This window comes from Vipera ursinii (genome assembly GCF_947247035.1).
Source record: "Vipera ursinii genome assembly, chromosome: 9".
NCBI classification, from domain to species: domain Eukaryota; kingdom Metazoa; phylum Chordata; class Lepidosauria; order Squamata; family Viperidae; genus Vipera; species Vipera ursinii.
Window position 1 is genome coordinate 6,121,750 of NC_139523.1, and position 12,496 is coordinate 6,134,245.

Consider the following 12,496-nt stretch of genomic DNA (forward strand, 5'->3'; position numbering starts at 1 on the left):
GCGTGGCAATTGTGTGGGTGACAGTAGCCAGTGCCTTTTTTTGTCATAGAACGCACCGGAAGAAGAATTCCGGCACCGTTTTTTATGGATTTTCCAAGTTTTAAAAGTAACTTTTGGAAATTTGATGTTTGGTTCATGTGGACTTGAATCACCCTGTTGAGCGTAGCAGGTCAGCAGCAAAATCATTAAAACGTTGCATGTGGGCTGCTTGTGTGTCGAGTCTGATGCATGCGTACTTCATCCACGCTGGTTGTGATGGCACTGCTCGGCTAGTAGCACTGCTCGGCTTGTGACTGGTCATGTGGTCACATGCTGAGTGCTTACTGAGAGTGGCAACCATTATGTTTCGTTACAAAACTGATGTGTGGGGATGTACGTACAGTGATTGGCTACGTGCAAAAGGTAAATAAAAGATTAATAAGATGTGAGTTCCGGCTGTTGTGATTCAGGGTCAGCCTGTGGGTTCGGCAGTTGGGTCGGACGACTCAGAGGAGGAGGGGGGGTGTTGAAGACCTTGCTGAGGGGGTTGAAGATCTTGCTGATGAGAGCCCTCAGCCAGGCCCCTCCCACTTGGTCACCATGGAGACCCAGCTGTGTGAGCCTGACAGTGTGGATGAAGATGACCCACAGCTGGCCCTGTTCAAGGACGCCCGACGCAGGAGGCAGTCAATTAGGAGTAAACAGAGGAAGGCAGTGGGGCTTCTCGGAAGGAGGCAGAGAGAAGCCACGCCCTGAACTCTATATAAGGGGAATGTGTGGGAGGGCTGGTTTGCTGAAGGCAACCGCTTGGATAGTTCGTGTTTCTTAAAGCTCCTGTTTCTTGGTTCATGTCTTTGTTTTTGTAGCTATAAATTTGGCAGGCGTAATTCCAGCCTCTTGCCGGTTGTAAAGGGGTTGTCCCTGCCTTTTCTGCAGGGCCAGTAGCAGGCTGGTACAGAACACCGGCACCTTTTTTCTTACAAAAAAAAAATCACTGACAGTAGCTATCTAAAATAAACAGGTTGAGATAAAATGAGATAAATTCATCATGGTGACCAGGAACATAGAGGACCGAGGGATAAATAAGTGGTTTTACTTTCAGCTGTGATACAGAAGGGCCAACAGAGGAACACATCTCGCAGGCTAATGATGTGCTCGCAGGCTACTTATTTTGCCCGTCTGAAATCAGCATGACTGGCTGATTCTCAGTCTGGTCAATGAGAAAAAGGGATGAAAACTTTGCCTAATGTTTTACTCCATGCCATTTCAATCTTCAGTTGACTTTTTTTTTCCCAAGTGGAAGGATCCCAAACTTTCTAGCCTTTTCTTAACTGAAAGGACTATCGATAATTTTCACTTTTCCTCACCCTCTTATCTACTGCCGGAACCACAGTGCCAAAACAAACACAACTTTCACATTTCTCATTAGACAAAGTATTCACTCACAAAGGAACACCCTGGATTTGGCTTTCTCATTGACTTCCAGTGATCTCACTCACCCAGTGATTTTGACGGAATGGGTACCATGTCGTCGGTACTGTTCTGGCTTCCCAGCTGCTACAGGAGTATGCTGATAAATCCCACTCTGATACACAAAGAAGTCTTCATGCACTTCCATGATGGCTGCAGAGGAATGGAAAAGAGGTCAACTGTAAATCTAGGCTAGGAACACTCCATTCTTCATAACGCACCCACCACACTACAAAAGTTAAGTCTAGAGCCGAGCACAAAGAGCTTATCGAATTCTCCAACCAATTTCAATACTTCTTGCGACAAAGAGGACGATGCACAAGCCCATGACATACAGAAACTTTGTTGTACCAATGAAGGAGAATATTTGTAGCTCAGGGTAGAAATGAGGGGTCCTTGGTGCTCTCTGAGCTTGTTTGTTTTCTTGCAGGCGTTTCATTAACCTGATTAGTGCTGATGATGTTATCTAGTTGGGTAAGGAAATGTTCTGCAAGAAAACAAGCAAGCTCAGAGAGCACCAAGGACCCCTCAGAAACTTTGTGGCTGGTACAGAAGGTGGAACCAGGAAGGCCCTTCTTATGATCAAGAAACGTGGCCTGTTGATGGCAGTTGTGCTTTCCTGCCTTCCCCATCAAGCTAACCAAGCATAATGACACTTGACCAGATGCAACATTTTGCACCCTTCATTTATGCAGTTGTAGAAAGCTGAAGAGCAGAGTTTAGCCCTCTCAAGATGAACCACCACCAAACTTCTAAAGATCAGCCATAAATGCAACTTAGGGCAGGGGTCCCCAACCCCCGGTCCGTGGACCAGCACCGGTCCATGGCATGCTAGCAATGGGACCATGCAAACAAGTGAAGCCCCATCTGTGGGATGCAGGCAGTATGCAAAACCACACCCCCTCTGCTCCGCAGAAAAATCTCTCTAGACCAAACCGGTCCCTGGTACTCCAAAGGTTGGGGGCCGCTGTGGTATTTAATCCTGAGAGTTTTTGGAAGCAAGTCTGGGCTGTTTCCTGATTCATTATTGGCCTGGACTACCAAGGATGCAAATTGTTGTCCCGAGACAGTGTTGCTCATTTTCCTTTTCCTGGTGACCTCCTGGACAAGTCCACACAGGTTTTTAATAACATTATGGAAAAGTGTTCTTATTACTTTCTTCCTGGAGTTTTTGTTCTTTGAGTTTCCTTGGTATTTCCTTGGAAGAGAGCCCTGGTATTTTCCATTCCCCATTAAAATGATAACCAGTTAAAGCCTGATTAATTTTGAGCTCAACCAAGCTTTGCTAGGCGCCACCACTTTCTTGCCCATCCTGCTTAAACCTGGTGTGGAAGAAGCTTTGTGGGTCAAAGGCAAACTTGCAACTCACTTCAGACTGACTGAATTTACCACTTTCTAGAAGAATAGAATAGAATAGAATAGAATAGAATAGAATAGAATAGAATAGAATAGAATAGAATAGAATAGAATAGAATAGAGTAGAGTAGAGTAGAGTAGAGTAGAGTAGAGTAGAGTAGAGTAGAGTAGAGTAGGGTAGGGTAGGGTAGGGTAGCGTGGGGTGGGGTGGGGTGGGGTGGGGTAGAATAAAATAGAATAGAATAGAATAGAGTAGAGTAGAGTACAGTAGAGTAGAGTAGAGTAGGGTAGGGGAGGGGAGGGGAGGGGAGGGGAGGGTAGGGTAGGGTAGGGTAGGGTGGGGTAGGGTAGCGTGGGGTGGGGTGGGATGGAATAGAATAGAATAGAATAGAATAGAATAGAATAGAATAGAATAGAATAGAATAGAATAGAATAGAATAGAATAGAATAGAATAGAATAGAATAGAATAGAATAGAATAGAATAGGGGATGTGGGATGTGGGATAGAATGGAATGGAATGGAATGGAATGGAATAGAATAGAATAGAATAGAATAGAATAGAATAGAATAGAATAGAATAGAATAGAATAGAATAGAATAGAATAGAATAGAATAGAATAGAATAGAATAGGGGATGTGGGATGTGGGATAGAATGGAATGGAATGGAATGGAATGGAATGGAATAGAATAGAATAGAATAGAATAGAATAGAATAGAATAGAATAGAATAGAATAGAATAGAATAGAATAGAATAGAATAGAATAGAATAGAATAGAATAGGGGATGTGGGATGTGGGATAGAATGGAATGGAATGGAATGGAATGGAATGGAATGGAATGGAATAGAATAGAATAGAATAGAATAGAATAGAATAGAATAGAATAGAATAGAATAGAATAGAATAGAATAGAATAGAATAGAATAGAATAGAATAGAATAGACCTGGAATGGACCTGGAATGGACCTTGGAGATCTTCTAGTCCAGCCCCCTGCTGGTTAATTGTCCTCACTGCCAGGAAGTTTCTCCTTAATTCCAGGTTGCTTCTCTCTTTGATCAGTTCCAAACCATTGTTTCTTTTCCTGCCCTCTGGTGCTTTGTTGAATAACGTGACCCCCTCTTCTTGGTGGCAGCCCCTCAAATACCGGAATACTGCTATCATGTCTCCCTTATTTCTTCTTTTCTTTAGACTAGCCAAATTGGCAGAAGGCACCTGGTCATTTAACACTCATAAGGGCTGCGTTCACACAAGTAGCTAAACTGGATCAAGTTAACCAAGATGAAAGCTATCCACACTTGAATGAAAGTGCTAGATTAAATAATCTGGTTAAATGTGGGCAGGGCAACATCACCAGTTCCTGCCAATTATTGTAATAATTATGCTGTGAAAACTAGAGTGGTATGTTTCCAATTCCTTATGGCTTCCATCAAACTCACGTTTGACTTTTCAGCCAAAATACTTTATTCCTTCATATTGGAAAGAAAATTTACCTTCCTACAATCAGCAGGTGATTCCTACTTTCACCAGGTGAAAGGTTTGTCACTGAATGAATTGTGAGAAGCAACCTTATATTTTAACTTGCTATAGGAACCAGATCCTCATGTTAAGTCACCACATGGTTCATTTTCTTTGGTCACTGCATATTCTGTGAACACAGCCATTGTTCACAGCCCAACAACCCTGCCTTTGTTCACTCAGGTTCAAGCTTCAGCATGTTGTAGGAATCCTATGATAGTCAATTATCTGTGGCTAAGAATGGCTCCTTTTTTAAAACAACAACAACAATCTCCTTCATTTATTTTATGTTATGTTGTCTTTTCTGTCTTCTATTGTAGACCAATTCGTGGATATTTCCTTTGGCCTTCTTGAGAACAGAAAAGTGGATTGTTGTTTCCTAAGCAGCTGAAGATTTGAGAGACCGGCGTGTAAACAGCTAGCTGCAATCTGCTCCATTATTAGTAAGCATAACTTCGCCAAATCATAAGCACGCTGTTATGAAGAAAACTAGAAAGTCTGTATGGGAATAAATAGGTTAAATACAGGGACAAAAATATACGTTGCTGGAATTAACTTTCTTAGATTCTTTCCATGCATGATTCCCATGGAGTTCTCTTTAGCAAGATTTATCGAGATGAAGTCAATAGGTTACAAGAATTCCAGCAACTGGACTATCTCCAATTTAAAACCATGATGTCCCTGTGAACATTAGGGCAGAGACCTCCTGTTTTTCTTTCTCGTAACCATCCTACGGTCTCAGGAGAGAGATGATCTGCTCACTGACATTGGAGGAGCTTGCAGCGGATTGTTTACATAGTAGTCTCCTGATTCTTAGTAGTCTGGAAATAAACAGTTTCATCATCATCATCATCATCATCATCATCATCATCATCACAACAACAACAACAACAACAAAAACAACAACAACAACAACAACAACAACAACAACAACAACAACAACAATAATAATAATAATAATAATAATAATAATAATAATAATAATAATAATAATAATAATGCAGACGTTAGATACTAATAAAGGGGGCAACTCAGCCGCCACCTTCCAGTACATATCATTTCTCTTTTGTGTGGCTTTCCACCCTGATGTGTATTTCAGAGAGTCCACCTCACCTTGCAGAGGTCCATTTTCCATTAACTCCTTCATGATTTCCTTCTCCTACAAAGAAAAGGCAGACGTTAGGTCGGCAGAGAATCGAAATCAAGCGTCCCTTTCTCGTGGCTTCTCCCTAAGTGAGGAGCTCCCTAGATGAGGTGCTTAGGTTCTCATCAACTTAAGGGTCAAGTTGATCCCATTATCATATTTCTCTATCTTGGTGCTCCCTGGTGTCCATCATCATCAGTCCCTATGGTTAGAGTTAGAGGATTAAACTGTGCGCTATAATACGGCACATTGCATATCTATATGTAAGGGTATAGGGTAGGGGTAGGCAACCTCGGCTCTTTTATGACTCATGGACTTCAACTCCCAGAATTCCTGAGCCAGCCTGGCTCAGCTTGGAAACCTCTCCCTTTCCCCTCAGCATAGCTGGCTCAGGAATTCTGGGAGTTGAAGTCCATGAGTCATAAAAGAGCCGAGGTTGCCTACCCCTGGTATAGGTATATACATACGTTGTATATAGCATGTTTGTATGTGTTGTTATGTATGTGTTCACTTTTGAGAGCAGGCAACAGAATTTCATTTTTAATGTGTGCCAGTGTGCCCACGGCCAAAATGACAATAAAGGTTATCTTATTTAGAGAGTGCCTGGTTAAACTGAAAATTGATATGTAATCATGATTATGTTACTTAATAATGGAGACTACCAAGGAATCCCTTAACTTTCTTCACTTTTCCCCCAAGAATTTCAACACACGTTTTCAGAGATGCAAAAAGTTAGCTCATGTTCAATTTCCGAGTTCCTTGCTATGCTGGCCTTAAGGTAGTTCATTGTCCCAGCAAAACAGAGCCTGGTGCATCCAGTTTTGACATGCTGTACCAAAACGGATGACAATATTCTCCCAGTCTTGGTGGAGTCAAGCCCCTGGCTACAGATACTTCTCAACATATGACCATAATGGAGTCTGCCCATATGTTCTGATGGTCGTAAAGCAGGTCACCCATGTGACCAACACAATTTTATTATCTTTTTTGAGGCAGTCATTAAGCAAACACCATTTTTAAGTGACTATTGTAAGTTGTTGTGACTATTGCGGTTATTAAGCGACTATTGAGGTTGTTATGCAAACACTGTGGTTGTTAAATGATCCAACTATTCACTATGGGCCAGTTTTGCTGAAAAGAAGAAATAAATGCTGGGGTTTTTTTGTCTGTGTGAAAAACATTTAGCTAGAGATGCTGTTTTATTGTTCTATTAATGTTTTCCTTCCCCAATAAGAAATTGTTGCTGTAAACTATTTCATATTTTTACTGTACTCTTTTTATTGTAAAGACCAGTCAAAGGCTATAATAAAGAAATTTGATTTACTGACCGCTGCTCTACTTAAGTTGAATGGCGATTAATCCATCGGGTCTTGTTTCCCTTTCCCATAGATCAGGGGTAGGCAGCCTTGGCTCTTTTATGACTCATGGACTTCAACTCCCATAATTCCTGAGCCAGACGTGCTGAGGGGAAAGGGAGAGGTTTCCAAGCCGAGCCATGCTGGCTCAGGAATTCTGGGAGTTGAAGTCCACGAGTCATAAAAGAGCCAAGGTTGCCTACCCCTGGCCTAGGCCGCTTTATGACTCGTGGACTTCAACTCCCAGAATTCCTGAGTCAGACATGCTGAGGGGAAAGGGAGAGGTTTCCAAGCCGAGCCATGCTGGCTCAGGAATTCTGGGAGTTGAAGCCCACGAGTTATAAAAGAGCCAAGGTTGCCTACCCCTGCCATAGACCCTGACCCCTCCTCGCAAACTTTACTGGCATGGTAAGAAGAAGAAAAGGCAGGCCATACATTTGAGGAGAGACGATATGCAGGCGTGGATTGGTAAATCTCGTTGGAGTCAGTCCGTGAGTTGGGGCAACGTGCTGTGGCTTGTCTCTTCCCCCTGCCAGCAGAGCGGGTGTGCATCATGCAAGGTGGACTGGTGAAGGAGCTCTCCTGGCCGGTAAAAGGGTAGCATTCCTCAGTCACCACCCTAGAAGATGCAAGGGAGAAAAGAGAATGGTTTGGAGGTGGCTTGGAACTCAGGGCCCACTCCCAGGCTCACGTCCAAAGAAGTGAGCTAGCTTGGCCCTGCTTGAAGATGGTGGTGATAAATAGCAACCTAGAGAAATGCGATCCAGACCGTTGGCTAACACAAAGCCATTGAATCATAGAATCATAGAGTCATATGCTGCCCACCTTCTTGTGTTTCTTGAATCGAACTCTCCTCCTATAGAAATGTGATCCAGACTGTTGACTAACACAAAGCCACTGAATCACAGACTCATATACTGTCCACCCTCTACCCAATGTATTCTGAACATCTTTCTTCTGAACTTCTGCAGGAAACCAAGGATTGTCATACAAGAATAAAAGAGTTGGAACGGACCTTGTAGATCTTCTAGTTCAATCTCCTGCCCAAGGCAGGAAAACTTATGCCATCCTGGACAAATGACCGGCCAATCTTTTCTCAAAGATCTCCAGTGATGGAGCGCCCACAACTCTGGGATGCAAGCTGTTCTATTGATTAATTATTGTCATTGTCAGGAAATATCTATTTTGTTCTAGTAACAGTCTAGTCAAATATCATAATTTTATTTTTTATTTTTTTTATTTTAATCCCATTTATATCCCGCCCTTCTCTGAAGACTCAGGGCGGCTTACAATTTAAGCACAAACCAATGTGCTTAGCAATAGCCTTCATTCTATGTATATGCCTGCTTATTAGGGTTTTCACACACACACCCCAAGCGGCATTATTACAAAGTCAGCTTATTGCCCCCAACAGTCTAGGTTGTACTCTTGGAAATGAAAGTGCCTTTCACTATCCCCATGTTGCTGGCCTTGTGGGAAAATCCAAATTGTCCCGAGCTCATTTGCAGAAAAGGACCATCGGCCACTCACCCCCTCCTGCGCAGGAACCACCAGGCTCCGTCCACACGGCCTCCATTGCAGCCTTGTTGGTGCCGAGTGTTGCAAGACAATAGGTTCTGGGGGGACAAGGCAGGTCTCATGTGTCCCATGGAATGGATAGAGATCCGATCAGAGGCCACCGCTGGAGAGAAAAAAAGAAACCTGTGGTTAGAAACCTGTTGTGTTGCTTGCATCCAACTCTCCAGCTGCAGATCCAGGGTTGAAGAAGGGGAAGAAGGGGACTGAGGGCCAGTGAAGAGAGGGACAAAAAAAAAAAATAAGGGCAAGCCCATAAGCATGAGAAAACGGAATCAGATCATCTTGAGAAGGTCGGTGCAAAATACATCCCTATGTATCTCTAGAGCAGGGCTATGCAACCTTGACAACTTTAAGACTTGTGGACTTCAGCTCCCAGAATTCCTCAGCCAGCATAGAGCTAAAGTCCACAAGTCTTAAAGCTGTCAAGGTTGTAGAGCCCTGCTCTTAGACCCTGCAGGTGCTTAAGAGATTTTCAGAAGCCAATCAAAGGCTAAGTGGGAAGAAGAAATTCCCCTGGAACTGAGTCAACAAGTCCAAAGCAACGGAGGGTCCTGTCATTCGACCCATGTGCAGATGATAGGGAGCTAAATGGACTGAGCATAGGTAGCCCTCGGCTTACGACCACAACTGGAACCAGAATTTCCATTGTTCAGCAAGGCAGTTGCCAAGCCAGTCACACCCAATTTCATGACCATTTTGGCCACATGGTTAAGCCAACCGCTGCAGTGCACTGAATCGCAGTTTCATTGCGTGAATCTGGATTCCCGCAATGACTTTGCTTGTTGGAAGCCAGCTCTGCAATCACCTGACTGAAATCCTGCAATCATTGCTAAATACATGCCAGCTGAAGAGAGAACTGGCAGCCTTTTGAGAGCCAACGCCAGTAACTCAAGCTTTAAAGAGCTAACAGGCCACCAATTGGCTGGGCTCATATTACCTATAAAGTTGGAATAAGTTTGGAGGCTATAAGAAGCTGACAACAGCTTGCACACCACAGTTGGAAGACCACCTTACCCTAATTATACTGGACAGTCATTTGTCCAAATGACATAAGGACTCCTGTCTTGGGAAGAGGGTTAGACTAGAAGACCTCTAAGGTCCCTTCCACTCCTATGATTCTATGACTATCCCATTTGCATCCAAGGATTGCTACCTGCTGTAGAAAAGGCCCAGGATCCCGCACAATTGCCTTGATCGAGCGGCTCATGGATCAGTCCAGACCACTTGTCGGCGGCATTGAAATGGGAAGGGAGCACTTCATTGGTGGCCATGTTGATCTGCAGGAAACAGAGGAAATCAGAAAGACGGTGGCACCCAATAAACACAGCAATGTTCCTAGAAGTAATGGGACATTCAGTGCGATTGAATTCTGGGAGTTAAAGTCCACCCGGCTTAAAAATTGCCAAGGCTGAGAAATACTGGTCTGGTGGCAAGATTAGCAAAAATGTTTAAAAATATGTCAGATAGATGTTGGAAATGCAAACACAAGTCAGGTACTTATTATCATGTATGGTGGACCTGTGTTAAAGCAAAGAGGTATTGGACAAAAATACATACTTGGGTAGAAAAGATGTTGGGAAAACATGCAGATTTTAAACCTGAACTTTTTTTATCAGGTATAATGCCAGAAAAGATTGATAAACAAAGTATATACTTGACTCTACATGTTAGCAGCGGCAAGAATCATATTTGCACAACCCTGGAAAAATGAAGAAATACCACCAGAGGAAGAAATAATTAAAAAAAAATACTAGAATGTGCAGAAATGGACAGACTCACTTTGAAGTTGAAAGAAAAAGAAGAAACAGAATACTATTAAACTTGGGACTTATTTTACCAATGGCTGGAGAAAAGAATAAAGGATTAGGAATTAAGTTTGTATCAGTGAACGATAAACTCAGACAGCACGTTTGTTGAATAAGTACTACTGAATTGTATGAAAAAATTAATAAAAACTTATATATAAAAAAAAGAAATACTGTTCAGGCAACACTGTTGTTTTCTCTTTTCACATTTCTCAAAGCAGGAACAATTTTCAGAATAGTTGTTTAGGATTTAGCCCGAACCTTGAGCAAGTTTTATTGGTGAAAATGCAGGTTGCAAGAGGACAGGCAGTTGAGTCCACACACATCTCCATACCCCTAGGCAGCAGCAAGGGTTGCCACAGATCCCCAAGGCTGCATCTTACAAAACATCTCAGCGTTCAAAGCATTTTTCCCTATCATGGGACAGATTCCAAAACATGATGTTTTTGTTCCAGACCTTCCTGCCAGTTCTATTATCGATTCAAGAGATTTCAACCAGCATTCCAAGTTTTGTAGAGATGCCAAAAATGAGGGGTGTCTTTGTATCTGTGTATGTGTGTGAGTGTGTGTGTGTGTGTGTGTGTGTGTTCCCTTCCATTTGTACAGTGCAACAGTCCGGCCATTCTACTATGTCAAATGCCAGAAGTCAACATAGTGGAACCACACACTTCCAATTCTTGGATATCACTGCTACAAACATAGGGTGAAATATTTACTATATTCCACTTTGATTCGACTTTTCCTCCAAGGAACTCAAAATACTGAAGAGCGATCTTGGTACACAACACAGCAAACCAAAGCTGGATTTACTGAATGGACCTTTAATTCCCACAATAACCACTAAAGTGTTGTGTTAATCAACCAATGTTTGTCTCCTCTCCTTCTTGTTTTATTCTGGAATTCTGGGTGTTGAAGTCCATCCCTCTTAAAGTTGCTAAGGTTGAAAAACACTGGTCTACAGCCCTAGGATTTTCCAGTGGTCTCCGGTTTACCCAATCTTGCTTAGCATTTTTGTGTTATCCGGAGTTGCCTAGGTGTTGCCATCGGCTGCAGATGTGTGTCCTATGAAGATTAGTTTATGGCATTGGTGATGGCTGGAATGGGGCTGAGTCCTAGTAGTTGCATAAAGGACCCTTGTGACTTCATAGCAGAATGCAACTCAAATTGAAGTCTCAGAAGCAGAGTAAGTCTAACAAATAAATAAAATGAGAAATGCACTTACTTGAAGCTCATTCATATTCATGACCGATGTGGGAGGCTTGATGGTGCCAAGACGGTACCGAATGCCCTCTTCCAGTGTCATCCCCCAGAATTGGCTGTAGTTGGAAGCTCTCCAACTAAAAAAAGATAGAAGACAATCTGCTAAAAAGACAAAGCTTGGCTTTGCTAAGGAAGTATACTCAGAATGAACCATGGCAATACTTCCATCTCGGCTTCTGGCTTCTGGATCTCTTGTGGGATGAATTTAGTTTCCTCTTCCCCAATTACAAATTAGCTCAGAATGGAAAGCAAAAGCCCAACTCTTCCTGGAGCCTGAACTTGTGAATGGGTTAAGCATCTAAGGCAGGGGTCTCCAACCTCTGGGCCACAGCCCACTAGTGGGCCATGAGGCGTTTGCAACCAGGCCACAGAAATGGTGGTGAGTGCCTGCCTGCATGCACGCATCCCCACTTGAGCGACCAGTGGGCAAACACATGAACACAAACACATGCACACAAGCTCCATTTGCGTGAGCGGCAAATGGAACTGCATGCTCATGGGCTTGCTGGATGCTCATGCAGAACCATCCCTTCTCCCACCACCACCACCACGCTGGTCCACAAAGCCAGAAAGGTTGGGGAACTCTGATCTAAGGCAGCTGATTTGTTGCAGCTGGTTCAGAAAACATGAGCTGTAGTTCCCAGTGATGGTTTTTACAAATGCCTGCATAGTTTTTATTTTGAATTGATTCCACTACAGCATCTGGATGTGACCCCAATTCTTCAATTCAGTCCATGCTCCATCAACTCAAAGAATAGAATTTTTTGTTCTTACCCATAATTCCCTCTGTTGACAGCATCGATCATATCCCCATTGATAAGACAGACGTGGTTTTCACACTCCCATTTGCCATGTCCGTTGCAAGTACTATGGAGAAAGGACGCAGAAAAGATCACTAAGGACTCAAAAGGAGACTGAGTTAACCACAAAATCAGTTCTGAGATCTGCAATTATAGGTAATCCTCAATTTATGACCAAAACTGGGACCACAATCTCCATTGCTAAGCAAGGTGGTTGTTAAATAAGTTATA

The 12,496-nt window shown here is 42.9% G+C and overlaps 1 protein-coding gene across 2 annotated transcripts in view; it reads right to left on the bottom strand.

The window, feature by feature from the left end:
• TINAGL1 (tubulointerstitial nephritis antigen like 1) overlaps nucleotides 1-12,496 on the bottom strand; it is a 39,721-nt gene that overhangs the window by 9,308 nt on the left and 17,917 nt on the right. For both annotated transcript variants that reach the window (XM_083369839.1, XM_083369840.1), the window contains 7 exons: nucleotides 12,240-12,332; nucleotides 11,428-11,542; nucleotides 9,554-9,677; nucleotides 8,353-8,503; nucleotides 7,258-7,441; nucleotides 5,437-5,482; nucleotides 1,479-1,602 (listed from right to left, as the gene is read on the bottom strand). In XM_083369839.1, coding sequence (XP_083225965.1) covers nucleotides 1,479-1,602; nucleotides 5,437-5,482; nucleotides 7,258-7,441; nucleotides 8,353-8,503; nucleotides 9,554-9,677; nucleotides 11,428-11,542; nucleotides 12,240-12,332 — 837 coding nt within the window. The remainder of the gene's footprint in view (nucleotides 1-1,478; nucleotides 1,603-5,436; nucleotides 5,483-7,257; nucleotides 7,442-8,352; nucleotides 8,504-9,553; nucleotides 9,678-11,427; nucleotides 11,543-12,239; nucleotides 12,333-12,496) is intronic.